Source organism: Stegastes partitus, unplaced genomic scaffold (genome assembly GCF_000690725.1).
Source record: "Stegastes partitus isolate 25-593 unplaced genomic scaffold, Stegastes_partitus-1.0.2 Scaffold1325, whole genome shotgun sequence".
In the NCBI taxonomy this organism is placed as follows: domain Eukaryota; kingdom Metazoa; phylum Chordata; class Actinopteri; family Pomacentridae; genus Stegastes; species Stegastes partitus.
The window spans coordinates 104,279-121,156 of record NW_007579056.1 but is presented as its reverse complement, the minus strand read 5'-3'; the positions used below and the strand labels follow the sequence as shown (position 1 = coordinate 121,156).

General features: G+C 41.2%; 1 protein-coding gene across 1 annotated transcript in view; it reads left to right on the top strand.

The window, feature by feature from the left end:
- The window catches only part of LOC103369747 (protein kinase C alpha type-like), a gene marked incomplete at its 5' end in the record, with an annotated part of 117,393 nt that overhangs the window by 30,787 nt on the left and 69,728 nt on the right, over window positions 1-16,878 (top strand). The window contains 4 exons of the mRNA XM_008298541.1: window positions 1,490-1,618; window positions 13,930-14,086; window positions 14,205-14,339; window positions 15,241-15,334. Coding sequence (XP_008296763.1) covers window positions 1,490-1,618; window positions 13,930-14,086; window positions 14,205-14,339; window positions 15,241-15,334 — 515 coding nt within the window. The remainder of the gene's footprint in view (window positions 1-1,489; window positions 1,619-13,929; window positions 14,087-14,204; window positions 14,340-15,240; window positions 15,335-16,878) is intronic.

Sequence of the window (16,878 nt, the reverse complement as noted above, 5' to 3'; positions counted from 1 at the left end):
AAACCGTCATCAATAGGCTGCAGGTTTAATCTAAAAACGCTCAGCCACATGTTGCTACCTGCTTATTTCACTCATGATACGTCTTACAGCGTAAAAAAGAAACACCATGGACATGTAACAGGCTTAAAACTTTATTTTCATTAATATCCCTCCCTCACTCCTCTCCCCGTTAATCGTAGTGGATTAAAGTCTGAATGCCTTAATGAGCTCCTAAATACATTATCTGCTACCTACTACAGACCACCAGTTATCCCTAATGATTTGCTCCGGGGTGTGCATAAATAGAGATGTGGAGCGGCAAATTATTTTGGCAGATCAATTGCACCTCTAATCACGCCATAATGAGATTGCACTGTAGTATTTTTAAGCACTGGCGAGCCACAGGACCGTTCCAGGGAGGCACAAAAAAAAAAAAAAAACACCCCATAAATCGTTCTCGTGGACAGCGCGCCGGCAGCGTCGCCGTTTTTTCATTGTTTTTCACCTACTGACCGGATGACACGATGATGTAACTGTTCCCAATCCATGACGGGGCGGCTGACACACATGCCATGTATGCATGACATCATTGAGATGAATCTGGGTCGTAACCTTGTTATCTTGCACAGCTCTTAGAGTAAAAAACAATCCTTTAATGTTATGCCAAACGTGTATGATACATGAAATAAGATTGAAATGTGTCAGTGGAGATAGGTGCAGTAATAGGTATGGTGAATCCAGAAGGCATTTTAAAGCAGCTTATTGTAGGCGGGAATTAAGCCAGTAGAGGTTACACGCACGCATTGCATTGCTTTTAAAAGATGGTGTTGTATTGCTTTCAAAAAAAAAAACATGTATTCACAAACCTTTTATTTAATCAGCAAATAAATAAATGCAGCATCTTTATCAAGAAAATTACAACAATGTCAAAACCCTAGCTCAGTTTTATTTGATTTGAATAAAATGCATAACACACAGTCATCCTCAAATATATTAATAACCTTCCATTAAAGAAAAGGCAAAATTCGTCACTCAAATAACTAGAAACTGAAAAAAGTAATAATAAATAAAAATTTGCTAAATTATAATTTAGTGAAATAAGACATTGCTTCTGAATTGTGGTTGAAAAGAATAATTTTAAAAAAACTAACAAAACTGTCAAACGACAACACTTTGCTGATGAGCAGTGGACCAAAATCTAAATAGAGAGTTACAGAAAACACCAGATTGCAGTGATTGGCTCAAAGGGTTGTTCAACAAAATATTATTTTATGGGTCCCATCATGCTTTTTTGTCCCTTCTTTTTTTTTAAATATATTTCTGTTTAAGCACAATTCAAAAGTAATGTCATGATGTGCATTACATTTTTATTTATTATTACTTGTGTCAATTTCAGCGTATTTCAGTGACAGCTGTTTTTTTTCCTTCTTTAATGGGAGGGTATGAATACATTTGACTGTATAGTGTCTTCTTCCCTGACTTCCTTCGTCTCCTCTCTCCGTCCCACCAGCCTGCGATATGAACGTTCATAAGCAGTGTGTCATGAACGTTCCCAGCCTGTGTGGAACTGATCACACTGAGCGGAGGGGGCGTCTCTACCTGAAGTGTGAGGTCACCGGCGAGAAGCTGCAGGTCACAGGTACGTCTCACGGGCCTTTTTTCCTCTTTTAGTACAGAACTGCACATAAAATGTCAAAGTGATGTATCTGAACTGAATGAGCCAGATGCTTCCCTCGTGTTTACTCCACGTAGACTGGAATGAGGGGACTGAAGATTGCAGACACGATTGTCTTGTGTTTCAACACTTCAACCATGTTGTCGATATTCCCTTATTGTCTAATTTCGCTCAGGCGTTCACCGTCCATCCCCTGCTGCTGTCAACCTGCGCTGAGCCCTCCTCGTCATCGCCTCGTCTTGCTTGTGAAGCAGCGAGTCCAAGTTCGAACTGCAAAGGCTGTTCCCTTTTCGCTGCACGGATCGATAGAGCTTCTCCTGTTAAACGTTCCGCTCTAAGAAACAATTCACAGTTAAGACACAATTGGAAGGCAATCCCGAAACCAAATATGTAGTCCTGCAGTGGTGTGTGGTCTGCTGCGTGGGCCCCGTGTTGTTACTCTTTTTAAACAGTCACGACTTGCTCGGTGTTGGCTGGAGCTTCTGATGTAACGGAATCGTCTCCGCCAAGCAAATTGAAGGCTTGATTTATTAATTTATGTCTCCTCGCAATTACACAAAGACGGGATTTCAGCACTCTGCTCGAGAGCAGGGTCAAGGCTTTACAATCATCGTTCTCACTGTTTTTCATTAGAGGGCTATTCTGCATGATCATATCACTGGCTATTATAATACAAGGATGTAATGAGTTTTTTTTTTTTACAATTTTTTTTTTTTTAAAGCAGCAATAGAGAGAATAAAGTTCTCTGCTTCAACATTATCATTATGATGTAAATTCTGATTGCACAATATAATGGCTATTGAATAATGACATTTAGATTGGTCCCTTATGAGCCTCACTTTCGCTATGCAGCTCCGTCTGCCAGAGTACGGAATATCCCAGGAAAATTAAAGCTTTGTTTATGGCACAAAGGAAGTGCACCTGTAGTTGTGCCACCAAAAGAGATTGTGCTTTTGTTTTTTTCCTCCGTAACCATCGAGAGCTTTTCCCTAGTAGCTGAAATTGAGGGACAAATGGAGTCAGTGTGGAAACTTGTTGTTGTTGTTGTTGTTGTTGTTGTCAGTGTAGCCAAAAAAGGTGAAGAGTGATAGAAACAGATAAAACATGAGCAAACTGTTCAGGTGATGGATATGAGAGGGTTTAAAAGCAACATCCAGCCTACTTATTAACACGTTTTACTCTGCCTTTATTATAACACTGACATTTCACATTAGTTTTGCTACAGTTAAATAATATACTTAAGCTCCTCCCTTCATGAAGCCAGCCCCTGTTGTCATTATTTATTATAAGTTTACTTGTAACAAAGCTCAAACTATGTTATTGCTCCAAAAAAAATTAGCACTGTTTGACTCGACCTCTTCAGTAAACAGGCTTCTGTCCTCTCTCTTGTTGCTGGTATTTGCGAGGCTCTGAGGAAAACAGAAAGTCTTTGTGACAGCGGCGCCAACCTTTGGGAACGCTGGGGGTGGGAGAGTGGGAATTAAAAAGTTGCCTGTTCCCACTTTATTGTAATGTAGTGACTGGTGTTGTAATAATGTTGAAATACCATCGCAGCCATTCGTTGATTTCATGGGAACAGCAAAAAACAAGTAAGGTTCTCTAAAAAAAAAAAAAAAAGTGCATGTCATATCATTAAATCTTGATTAATTATTGCTACACACAATTAGAGGCCATCTTTTAATTGGATTACACCAGCCACGGTGCTTGTCAACATGCTGATGTGTCGACCCATGAGCACTCAGTAGTCAGCGTCCAACTTGGCCTTTACTTTAATTTCAGCTTCGCCTGTGAAACTTTAGGTGCAGCTCACACTGTTGTGTTGACAATATCTGTCTACAGACATCCAGACAGCACAGCACAGCACAGTACAGACAGACAGACAGCACAAACGCCTGCAGTAGGTGTCTCCAGCACAGCTTTTTGCTATGATGACACACATGCACACACACACACTATACAGACTGATAACAGAGATTGCTGTTTTTAGCCTAATGAGACAAGCATTAGATTATTTCCTGAGCCCTCCCACCCTTTGCTGTCCATTAATGTTTTGTATTTATTTATTTCTCTCCTCTGTTTATTCAATCTTTTGCATGCCTTGGCTGATTTCCAAACGCTGTAGGGCGAAGGCTTTAAGTGTTTTAGTTTGTAAATCACAAATGATTTCAGTTCGTAATTGTCGACTGCGCAGACAGCGTTGAGTAATCCTTTCAGGGCAAATAATGGCTGACCAGCTGCTGCGGTTAAGCCGAGATAATTTCATGCGTAATCTGTCAAATGTATTTGTTGTGACGTTCTGGGTTCGCGGCTAAAAGTGGTGAAAAAACTAACACTGTTTGATATGAGTGCAGATTCGTCAGGCTTGTGTTTGTTGTGTGGGGTTCTGAGACCCTCCATTAGGGCGGGTCCTGCATCACTGGACAAAACTCTGCTACAAAAACTGACAGGTTTAACCAGCTTCAACTGCAGAGAAGCAATGATAACACACTAGCGGACAAATATAGATTAAAAAACTGCAGAATACATGGATTGAAACTGATTGAACCTGATGATTAATACGGATTTGGGAATCTTTATGTGAAAAGGACTTCAAAATAGTTGAATCTTCTCGCTGCATTGGCCAAACTCTCTGTGTTTGTTTTGTTCATTATGGAAAAAAAAAAGCACTCCAGCAGTGTATTTTTGTGTAGGAGCCCATTTTGCTTTGTGTTTCGAGGCATGCTGTAAATCCCCCGCCTGTAATGACAGTGCATTAACACATCTGCTAGAACAATAGTGATGGCAGCGAGCTGACAGCAGGCTCGCATTATCATTCAATTAACAGACTAACAGGGGTCAAGAGACCCTGGCACCGAACTTCCCTGACTTATTCACTTATCGAATTATTACTACAAGGAACAGGGTGCGTGTGGGCAGGGGAGCGGTGCAGCATCATGGCTGACACAGCACAACAACATTCATTGGGCTGATGAGCAACTCGCACGGTTGTTTTATTCACGGCATGAAGTTTGCTCTCCAAACTTGTGGATTGGCTTTTTGCGGCACACTGTTGAGTCATTCTAATATTGTATTCATTGTTATCACACCTGTCAACTGCCTGAGCTAAAAATATATATATAAAAAAAAAAAGGAGAAGATGATCGCACATAAACCACCAATTATGACTGATGATGACTAATATAAGGGAAGAAAATGCAAATGTCTGACTCTCACCTCTTGAAAGTTTGCTTTTCTTAGCTGGCTCATTAGCTGCCTGCATTGTGCTCACAGAAGCTGGTTTTACTTTGCAGTGAATGCTTGTAGTTGTTGTGAACACTGAGCTGGTTCTTAAAAATCATAAAAAGCAAGTCATACAATTAAAATTAAATATTACTTTTTGGTCAGCTGTTGAAATACCATAACAGTCACAGCAGAATGAACTCTCCTGGTGTTGGTTTTGTTTATGTATTCATCTCATGTGGGAGAGTCATCTGCCTGAACACGTCCTATTAGTGTAATTAATGCTGTTTAAACTGTTAAGACATCCTCCCTTTGGGGTTAAAAAGCTGCAGTTGCAGGAGAAACATTTTTCATTCAGAAGCAATTTAAAGCTTGTAGCTATAGACCTAAATCCTCGTGGAGCTTTATTTTAGACGAGGTTTATATTGTTAATTCAAGTGCATACTTACTAAAGAAGATTGGACTCCTGTGAAAATGATTTTTGTGCCTCTTCCTCTCCTTCTCTCTTTCAACATTCAGTCTCATCTGGTCGCTCGACAACAAATAATATCCTGCTGGGGTTTTTTTTTTTGGCTGAATCTCCCTCAGAAACCGTCCAGTATTTCTGTCATTTTTGCTGAAGCATGCACTGCCAGAGAAAAATATTAACACCCCTGTCAGCTCGCGATAATCAAAGGTTTGCTGTTACACACATTTCCACACATAGTGCATGTAGACTGTGTGAAAATGCATGCATATTTCATGCTTGCATGCCAATGTGTGTTTGTGTATGTGTGAAAAAATGTGTCAACTTTCCCTTCAGAGGATCAACTGGTATTATAGCTCAATATAATCACTGATCGTGTCCAGTGGGGTATAACTCACTCAGGTCATGTTTGTTAAAGGTGCCTTCGAACTAATCCAAAGCTTCTTCTGTATTTAACAAAAGAAACAAGACATTATCCAGCCGACAGTTTGCGGCTACTTATTTTCCACCAAAAGTTCTGAAAATTATGTCAAGTTTACTTCTCCCAGCCATCCTCTGCACCTTCTCGATAAACTCTTTCCTTCTCCGTGCAACACAATTCTGTTTGGCAGGCTGTCTTCAAGGCATCTACAGCAGCTAATGTAATCTGCCATGCAATCTGGCTCGAGTGGGCTGCAGGCTGGTACAGCAGTTCGACACACATACACCTACACACAGACACAAGCCAGAGAACACATGCAAATGATAACACCCGTGTTAAGTCCACATCAGGAATTGGCTACTATGCACAAAATCCCGAGTTCCCACCGGCCCCTGCCAGAAAATGTATTCAGATTTATTAAAGCCATCTGAGGTAACAGCTGCTTGAATTACCGATGCCTGTTTTATTTGGCTTTTACTTGAGATTTTCTATCCCGTCCCGATGAAGTAGGTTCAAATGAAGTTTAATAAATGGAAAAGGATGGTTTGGTTTCCTGGAAAAAGGGTTCTTGGTTATTGGCTTTATGTTCGCACCGTCTCTCCTCAAATTTAAATTACTCTTACTGAAGCACATTTGGAATCTAATCCCAGAAAACAACCCTGCCTCCTATCTTGACAACCAAATTTACATTATCTTCATTACGAACACACATTTTCAGAAACATTTTCCCTCCGAATCAGTCGCTCACTTGAAAATACGGTCACACGTGTCACATGTCAGTAGACTTTGAATGTGTGGAATAAGCAGTGTTACACGGTGCCTTTGAGCGGAGAGGGGAAGCTTGATTTCCTAAGTGAGTGCAAAATGACGAGTGCGAGAATCACTCAGCCGAGCCCCCGGTGCTCACACACTCCGCTTTGAGTGAAGAGTGACTCCAATTTCTGTTGCAATTCACCGACAGGGCAGAAGCAAAACGTTCAACTGGATGTGACACGGATGCCAGATGAAGCAACCGTGCCTTCAACCCGTACGTGAACCTCAGACTCTTTGGCAACAGGCTCTGAAATGTAATAATGAGTCACGTAGAAACAGTGACAGATATTTGTGAGGTTTCCAGAAACACGAGTTGTGAGAGTGTTGCCAGTCGGAGTGCAATGGAGATAGGGAGGTGCGGAGGAAGACAAAACAAGTTCTGTTTTCCTGGTAAAGGACAGGCATAGCCCACTAACCTTGTTTTCTGCCTCTTATTCCTGAACACAGAACTCTCCTCTGTGTGCTGGTGCTGAGGAAGCCACCCTCCTGTTTGTTTCAGCCACACTGTTGTTCATTGATTCTGTGCAAATGTCCAGAGTAGGAATAAGTGAGACTGCATTTTCCTGTAGTTTCTTATTTCTACTTGATAATGCATGAGGACGCTTGCATGAACCGGTTCCTTTGGGAGCGAGTGAGTGAGAGACGGTGGCAATAATTGCATTTTGTTCCCTTGTCGAATCTCCCCGTTCTGCAGAAAAGCGTCATTTACAGTCCAAGCCGTCTCACTTCCCTTTCTATCCCTGCGTTAACCTTTTCATTAGATTTTTCCTTTTGCCTCAGTGCTCAATTGTGCCTCTGCTAGTTGTTATACTAATGCTGCTGTAGGAGTCGGTGCGTGTTGTATGTAGGTGCGATGTAGGTGTGTGTAGGTCAGATCGGTGCTCAGAGTGGATATAGATGTGGGTGGATCAGGGAAGCCAGATTTTTTACTGTTGAACCTTATGGAGGAGTTAGTGACACTTTCCAGCTAAAGACAAAAATTCGCTCTGTTAACATCTTCTCGCCGATGGAGCCGCAGAAGCAACGATCTACCTCGAATTCTGTTTCTTCTTTGTTGCTGCTGCTGCTTTTGTGGTTTTCCTGTTAGCGCGGATGCCGGCCAAATGTAGACAGTGTGAGGTCAGGAAGAGACATTCGCAGCGCCGCTACGCTGGGAAGAAAACTGAAACATTAACGCTAAATTCTTTGTGCCCGCCAAAGAGAGGATATCAGAATGTGCTGCTACCGCGTCTTTCATCTTTGTGAGCAGGTCGTAGGTTGCATGCAAAAAATATCTTCAGTGGTACATGGTAGCACTTTACTTTGTGCAAACTCACTGTTCATATCTGGATAGACTTGCTGCTTTATGCCTGAATACAGACAAAAACCGTTCTTTAGAATTCTAGGAAATGTTAGAAATCACTGAATTGATTAAATCCATAATAAGTTCTATTATTCACTTGCAGTGTAGTCAAGTTTAACAGGATGCTTCAACAAGTCCTGTGTATATAATTCTGTGCAGCAATAATGTAGTTGTAATTTCTTCTTATCCTTTGTCTTAATCCGTCTTTATCCCCTCATTGCTTTTCAGGTTATTTTGGGCACACACAGGATGCAGGGACATTGTCAGATATCAGGTTTTGACTCTTAAAACTGACTACACAAAAACATTTGATTCAAATTTCTTGAATTTTTCCAATATATCCATATATGTGTGTTGCCTGTTTATCATTTCAGCCATAAATAGAGACTTTCTTTATTGTCATTGCACAAAAACACAACTGTGAATCTGGCGACGAAATGTCATTGCTTGGCAATAAACATATAAATAAACACATAGCATTATAGCTAACCAAGCATGAAGTTACTCTATAAGTGAAGTGGCCATTCAACATGTTTACCAGTGTGTTTTATGTATAATAGTTGTGTTGTTGTCATTTTACAGTTGCATGCACACAGATTGCTCGAGTGTGCAGAACCACTAGATTGTCTCAGTTCATTTGGAATAGATTTTTTTTCAAAATATTGGTATTTTTTCATTTTCTATTCTTCTCTCCCCCTTTTCTTTTTTCCTCATTATTTCTATTGAGCTACTTTTGTCCATCAGACTCATTAAATGTATGAGTCCCATACACCTTATTTATTTAGTGTTTTTTACATGTTGACGAGTACTGTTTTCTGGGTTACATGCGTCTCTCCTGGACCAATTTGTCCCCACGTCGTCGCTTCCATGTTAGCAGTAAGTTTGGTATTGACTCAGCCAGTCGTTTGAAATGATTGAGCAAAAAATTCTATCCAGCCTTTCACTGTTACTCTCTGAATCCATGGAAGACGAGTTGGAAGGAAAGAGATGGGGTTGGATGAAATCTCCGTCTGAGGTTTGGATGCAGCACTTCGGGTTGCCAAATGATAATCACAGCCCAGTGATCTGAGCCGCTGCATCCACTCTGCAGTCTTTTCTTACAGTAATTTCCATTCCTTTGTAGTGCCTGAGTCATTTTGCAGCAAAGCCAACAGGTTCTTGCCAAGAGAAAATTTACTTAAAAATCCTGCTATTACATTTTCCTGATGAATCAGAGTTAAGTTGGAGCAGCTGACAGCACTTGTGGTGATGCTGCTGCCAGCGTTTTTTTCCACTGCAGGGAGTTGGCTACTGGGACAGCGGTGTCTCCTGTCTGAAGGCCCTGCAGTGAGCTCTTTGGCTGTGGAAGTGTTCCTCGAATAAAGATGTGCACCATTTTAACAGCACGCTAAATATATTAGGATGTAAACGTATAGAATCCATTTGACATTTACCACTTCAGAGGTCTGCCAGAGCTCTACGTGATTCAAGTGTTTAAGAAAGTGCATCCAGTTTGCTGAAATTACACCCTTGATGCGTCACGGTGGGGCAGCGGTTTGCAACGTCGCCTCACAGCAAGAAATTTCTAGTTTCACATTGCTGGTAGGCGTTTCTGTGTGGAATTTGCATGTTCTCAATGCGTGGGTTTATCTCCGGGTGCCTCCTCCTACAGTCTAAAGATATGCATGTCAACTAGTCGTTTTAAACTGGCTGTAGATGTAAGCGAGCTTGGTTGTTTATCTCTTCGTATTGGCCCTGCGATGAACTGGTGACCTGACCAGGGTGTATCCTGCCTCTCACCCAGCTGGGGTTAGCTTCAGCCTCCCGAGACCCTCTGCAGGATAGAATGGGTATAGCTAATAGATGGATGGATGACACATGGATATTTAGTCGTTGTTTGTCCAGCGTCTTGTAACTTCAATCTTGAAGTTGCTATAGAGATCAAGTTTATTATCTTTATTATTTCTTGTGAGTAACATATCCAAACTTGTGTGGCCTGCTTGTGTCATATTGAAGGTACCGTAAGCTGCTCGCTCCACCTCCTTTTTGTTGATGCAATGTAATATGACATTACAAAGGAAACAGCGCGGCAAGTCAACATACAACATATTTTCCGGCCGCATTGTAAACACTGGGCTTTCTAAGGAGCACAGAGTTATACAGAGGGGGGTGGGGAGTGAAACTTGCGGTTTCAGGTTTGTGGGCCGTGTTTACTCAGGGAGGTGAAGAATAAACAGGACGGGCGTCACATTTGAAGAAGGGCTGTGTGGTGTCAGCTTAGGACAGGGCCTAGTGTGTCTGTGTACATGTTTCCACACAATAAATAAGGTCTTAAAGGAATGTAGCGCCCTGCTGCGTAATACTGAGGCGTGCTCACACACGGACTCACCTGTAATGTCTTACAACACAAATCCTAAAGTGAAAGTAAATAAGTAAAAATAAATCCTGATTCTGTTAACACTGTTTGCTTTCTACTGCATATTTGAACTAGTTGCTATGAGAGATTTATTTTTCTGTCTGGCAAATAGAAATGAACAAATCTGATTGAAGTTGTGGAAAATGACACAATATGAAAAGCTATTAAATATCAGCGCCTTCTGCAAAGAGCATTTCAGAGAAAGCTGTGTCACCACTAACCTCCTTTTGCAGCTCGTTTCTGGCGTATTAACACATAAATGCACATGCAGACGCCCTCCTTTCAGTGTCTCTACGGAGCTCAGAGGACAGCTGAACTTTGTTGCTGTGGGATTTCTGCTGCCAGACTCCCAGAAGTCATGTCATTGGTATTCCCAGTGTGTTGCCACTGTCCTGCCTCAGCTCCCTGCTCTCAGCATGTGCACGCTGCCTTCACACTGTTTTAACATGGGCCTTTGCTTTTCATGATCTCAGTTTTACCCTCTTGCTTGGTCTTTCTTTTCCCCTGTTTTCATCCTCCATTTTTTTTGCACAAGTGAATTTCTATTACATATTTTCTGCTGTATATTTGTTTTTTCAAAAATAAAACATGCAAACTTTTTGCTACAATCCAGCAGCAGACACAGACTCGATTTACAGCCCTGGGAGGCTTTTTGAGACGACACTTGGCTAGTACAGCTACTTGGCCCAAGTAGGTTCAGTCTGCAACATAATGAGGCTTCTAAATGCAAATGGTGTGCAGCTGAAAATCGACAATGAAATCTAAATGTGTAGCAAAGAAGACTGTAGGCGCACTCATCATACGTGGTCACAAAAGAGGAAACGAGGTACAAATCTCACTAATATCAGTTTTAATTTCAAGATGCAGTCAGTAGAATAAAATCTTACGCGATAATTAGCTAAGTTCGAAAAGCTTAGTAAAGCTCTGAGGTAACATTCTCCCCAGTGCATTTACAGACTGGTGCCCATCAACAACTGTGTACAAACAAATCCAAGTGTTTTCTTTAAAAACAATTTTTAGACTTCTAACCAAGAATTTAAACTAGCGTAGATAATTTCAGCTGTCTGCTTTAGTGTCTGCAGCACAGCAGGAAGAAATCAAGACCACACACACTCACACACACACACACACCTTGTTTGGATGAAGTCATAAAGTTATATGGGAGGAAAAGCTCTGTGCTGAATTTCACAGTCTAGAGAACCCTCTGTTGGTCATGACTGGAAGTACTGGTTACAGTCACTACTTCAATTATTAGTCTTTTGTCTATGGTCAGTAAACTTCTATTGTCAGAGCAAACATAAAATTGGCACACTCTCTCACACATATACTGCACACATTCTGAGGGCTTGATTTCGGGTTTTTATTTTTTCATTTTTATTCTCTATCATCATCTTATTACCGGTTTCAGTTTTTTTTTCTTCTTTGCGTTGTTGCAATTTATTCCCATGCTGTGTAATTTTATTTTGATTGTTTAGCATCACTTCTCTAGGACACATGCATCCACTATTTCTGTTCAGGAGGACCGACCAAAACAATAATTGTTATTTTGACATATAATATTACATTGTCCACATTAAGTTTGACTACTTACTTCGTTCCAAAGTCTCATATAGAAGCACAAGCCACTGAACAATGTACCTTTTATCCTGTCTGTCAGTCTAATTTGGGTGCTGGGACTTTGCATTCTTACCACTAACATATGAAATATTCAAAAAATGACCTTTACAGTGCAAGAATTAAAGTCTGAAAAAGAGGAGCATTTATTACAGAAGCTCATCAGTTCACACACACTACATGTTACCTGGAAACTTACTCAAATATAAAATATTAATCAAACATTGTGTAGATTGTCTGTATATATATATATATTTATAAATGTCATGCAGGCAGAAAGCAGTCAAGGTGAAGTTAAATTGGACTGCAGTTATGGATTCTTACAAGACTTGAGGATTTAATTAACACTCATAAATCCACCATCTAGATGTCTGCACCACTTTCTTCTGTTCATTCTGTCTCGCCACTGTTAGATCATCCCATGTACATCCCTTCAGTGTATTCACAGCTGACACTAAAAATACTTCTTCTGATACACAACCCGCTATATGAAAAGCCAGCTGCACAGCACACGGGCTATTTCATCAAGAGGAGACAGTTCTTATTTAACCCACATTTCTATTCCATTTCGACCGTAAAGAGACGACAGCGAGGCATCAAGGTTGATTTTTTTCAAAGAAATCAGCAAAAGAAGCCTTCCTATGTTTCAGTCTTCGCTTTTCTACAGTAGAATGCATCCAGATTAGGATGGACTCGAGTGCAAATACAGTATACGGTCGTCCTTTTGAAGAGACTGGCTCAACACTTTTCCACTGGATTTCTGACAAATCACAGAGTTGCCAGTTTAGGAATCGCTCAATATCTTCCCACACTTCAAGTTGCTTCTGTAACTGTCTGACTATGCGTCTTTCTTTCTTTCTTTCTTTCTTTCTCTCTCTTCGTATATATATGTGTGCACTGTACAGCAGCTCCCTCCCATCACTCATCCGACTTCACACCTCGCTACCATTGCTCAGCACCCAAATCCTCCGGCACAGGTGCTAAGAATAAAAGCAAATAATGAGAAGCTATTTACTCTCGGCTTATCAAAGATCCATCGGAATCTGTTGGTGCAACCGCATAGACTCACAGAAGTTTTTTACCAGCAATGATTAAATAATGTGTGATAATACGACTCACATCCTACAGTATTTGTTGCTCTTGTGAACGTGCCACGTTCCCTTTTGCACCAGTCGCTGTTACGAAGCCAGCAGTGACAATCCCTCATTGATTTTGTTCATTTATCCCTCTTAATCCTGTATCTCGTTCAGAGTAACGACTGCGGGTTTAGCACTTACGCCTGCATTTTTAGCATACTGGCTTAGCGCCTTCCTCTGCGGGTCGAGGGTCAGTTAGCATCATAGCTGCTTCAAGCCACCATTGTTAGTGTGACTGACGGGGCCACATGGCGAGCCTCCCGCAGTCTCCAGGGTTCCAGGTTTAACCAAGCAGGGAAGCATTTACCCCGTCCCTGCGGGAGCACACGGCGCATTGTGTGTGTCGATAAACATAGTGTGTGTATCTGTGCATACATCTGACTGTGTGCAGGGATGTGTACGTGAGTGTGTGTGTGTGTGTGTTGTACTGTAGCTCAGGTCTGGCAGTGCTCCAATGCTCAGGGCTAATGGAGTGCTAATGTCCCTGGTGTGCCCTTGTTTACTGAACAGCTAAATACAGGAGGACAAGAAGAGAGCCTTCGCCTACTTAAGCATGACACAGCTTGCAATGTTGAATCACCGTTCTCATAACACTTCCTGCATTTGCTCCCTTTATGGCCCAAAACCATAAATAATCCACAGAGGCTGTGTCCCGCCATCTGATCTACAACACCTGGCCTTTATTGATGTTGATGTTCACCTGCTGATTAAAAGAAAGCGTTTGTTTTTTCCCTTACTGGAGCAATTTGCTCTGCTGTATCCGAGCTGGATGTGAAAGACGAAAAAAAGAAACTGTTGTGCAAATCATTGTTTACGTAGAACCGCTCTCTTACGCTCCGTCTTTTCTTCTAATTCTTCATCTTTCTTAGTGGGTGAAGGCAAAAACCTCATACCCATGGACCCCAACGGTGCGTCCGATCCGTACGTCAAGCTCAAGCTCATACCAGATCCCAAAAATGAGACCAAGCAGAAGACCAAAACTATCCGCGCCAACCTCAACCCCAAATGGAACGAGACATTTAATTTGTGAGTACATTATCTGCTGTCACGTCGTTTCTGTCCCAAATACTGGACATCTTTTAACATGCCGTCATGAAATAGATTGTTATTATTTTCTGTATAATGACATTAATGTGCTGTACAGCAAGCTGAAGCCTACAGATAAAGACCGCAGGCTGTCAGTGGAAGTGTGGGACTGGGATCGGACCACCAGGAACGACTTCATGGGAGCCCTCTCCTTCGGCGTGTCCGAGCTCATGAAGGCTCCAGTCTGTGGCTGGTAATGCCGACTTTCCTAACAATCCATTAAAGACATTTATGTGTTGTTTGAAATTACAGAGTGGAGTGTCAACAGAGATGAATGTTTGTTTTTTTTAGTTGAAATGTACTTGCGTACAATTTATCTACACAAAATGTGACTTCCCTGCTATGGTTTTGAACGTCTTCCAAATCCTCATAAAAGTTGGATTTAAAAACAAAACAAAAAAAAAATTGTACGGAATTGTTTCATAACTGCTGTTTTATTCCACTAAGCACTTTAGTCTGACCTTGGTGAGGACTGAATTTCAAGTACCCTTTGTATTCCTCATTGCGTTTCACATTCATTACCTAATTCTGTTAGGTAACGTGGACTAATTAGAACTTAAGACCAATATAATCACACTCTTAATAGCTCCGGTGGTATGTGTCCGAGCACTAATGGCCTTATTAGTCATAAATAGTTGCAGCACATGCAGCTAGCAGACAGCAGTGGACACAAAAATGTCAACTGTTCAGCTCTGACAGTTTATAAAGCAGGTCTCTGGTGCCTCTTTGAATCCAGTAAACACTCAACGTCACAGCTTACAGCGCTGCTCCTAACAAACACAGAACGCTCAGCCTGGGTCTTAAGCAACAGTTGGTTTCTGTCAGAGGGGCAAAAGCTGTCCATTTTCACTTATTTTAAATATAATGACATTTATGTCTACTTTGTTATGAATTGTGCAAACAGTTAAGGTGGTGCAAAAAACACCAGAAGCAGAGTTTGTAGCATTATCCTCAGATATATTCAGACCAAGTAGGTTATGATCAGTGGAAGTGTAGAACAGCAGCATCAAAGAATCTGACCATGTCTGATCTCACAACATTTCTTTGTGTGTGTCTTTCCCTTCGTCTTCCTCCTCATCTTTGTCTCTTTTCAGGTATAAGTTATTGTGCCAGGAGGAGGGCGAGTACTACAATGTTCCCATCTCAGAGGAGGATGATGGTAATGAGGAACTGAGGCAGAAATTTGAGGTGAGGATCTCACTGAAATAACCACCATCGTTCCTTCTCTTCGTCACTTCGTCTGTCTGTGTGTTGACTTGAATTGCTGACTTGTCGAGGATGCACAGGAACAATATCACTGACAGTTTTTTGGCTCTGAGCCCCGACTTTTAGCTCATCGGAAATACTTTCTCCTTTTTTTTTCCTGTGTGCCTCTTTTCTCTTGAGTAACATGCTTTAGCTTTATCGTTGGTGATGGTACTTCAGTAACTGTTTAGATTTTGTGTCTTTCCTCAGTTTGTCCATCTTTGTTAAATCCAGACAGCTTTTTCTTTCTTCCCTCAATCCACTGTTAACAGGTGTGTATGAGCACCTACGTGGCTGATGCAGCCACTCTGACCTCAAAAACAAGTATGTCCAGCGGAATTATCGAATTGTCACATGCTCTGCCAAGTTGCACAGCTGTTAAATTAAAGATAACTGTGTGACAGCTGCAGCTTTCAAAGGCCTCCTCGGCTCATGGTCTCTTTGCACTCTGACAGTTCACTTCTACACTTTCTTCGTGTTTGTTGTGTGCTTGTGTGTACTACTGGTAGGATTTTATACTTACAGCTGTGGGATTCCAGACTGAAGTTGAGCAACATTTCATACCTTCCTTTTGCAACTATCTTTTAAGACATTATATTTGAGAAACACTCGGCTTTTGGTTTTGAGACCTGATGCACCATTAACCTAGATCATATTTTTATATGGTGAGATTGGAAAAATTAAATTTAATGATTTAAAAAAATTCCATTATTAGATTTTTTTTTCTTCCTAAAAACAACAGGATTCATTAAAATGAAGCTTCTCAGTCATGAATTTAAATAATACTGACCATTATAGCATCTGTCAGCGATGCAACAAGTGACTTTGATGAACAGTATTGGAACTCCTGAACTCCTCAGATGACACCCAGACACTTGCACTTACGCTTTTTACAAAGCCCCTTTCAGCAGCGATCACGGATCAGATGCTATTGCCCGCTCCTCTCCTTCATCCAGCTCCCTGCATCAGTGCCTCTGGCCTGCTCAGAGTGAAGCAGCTCTCTCTGTGGTCCTCTGATTGTCACATTGTTCAGCCCCTCGGTGGGAGCTCGGGTCTCTCGAAAAGGACCATTTGAAGTTATTTTCTGTGACATTTCTGCTACAGAAAGTAAAGAACAGTGGATAGAATGAGAAAGAATGGAAAGGCAGGCTGTATGGAAGGTCACGGTTCGAGCTAGAACTTATTTTATAGAATGTGTGTTATGATAGAATATGTCACGATAAATAAAAACAAACAGTTTCAAAACTCTTGTTGCACTTAATCTGGATCCTTTTTAAAATACAGCCTGACACCACTGACAAGCTACTGTGAGTTTACTTGAACCACAGTGGATGTAAGAAATGTGCAATATTTTCATGATTCCTGCTGTCCTTATATATAAATTAACTTTAGCTAAAGTGTTAAAAATCATCACCTGAGTTACTTTGCAGCTTTGCAGCCAGTTTTAAGACTTTTTTTTTCAGTGATGACACACAAACAGATCATTT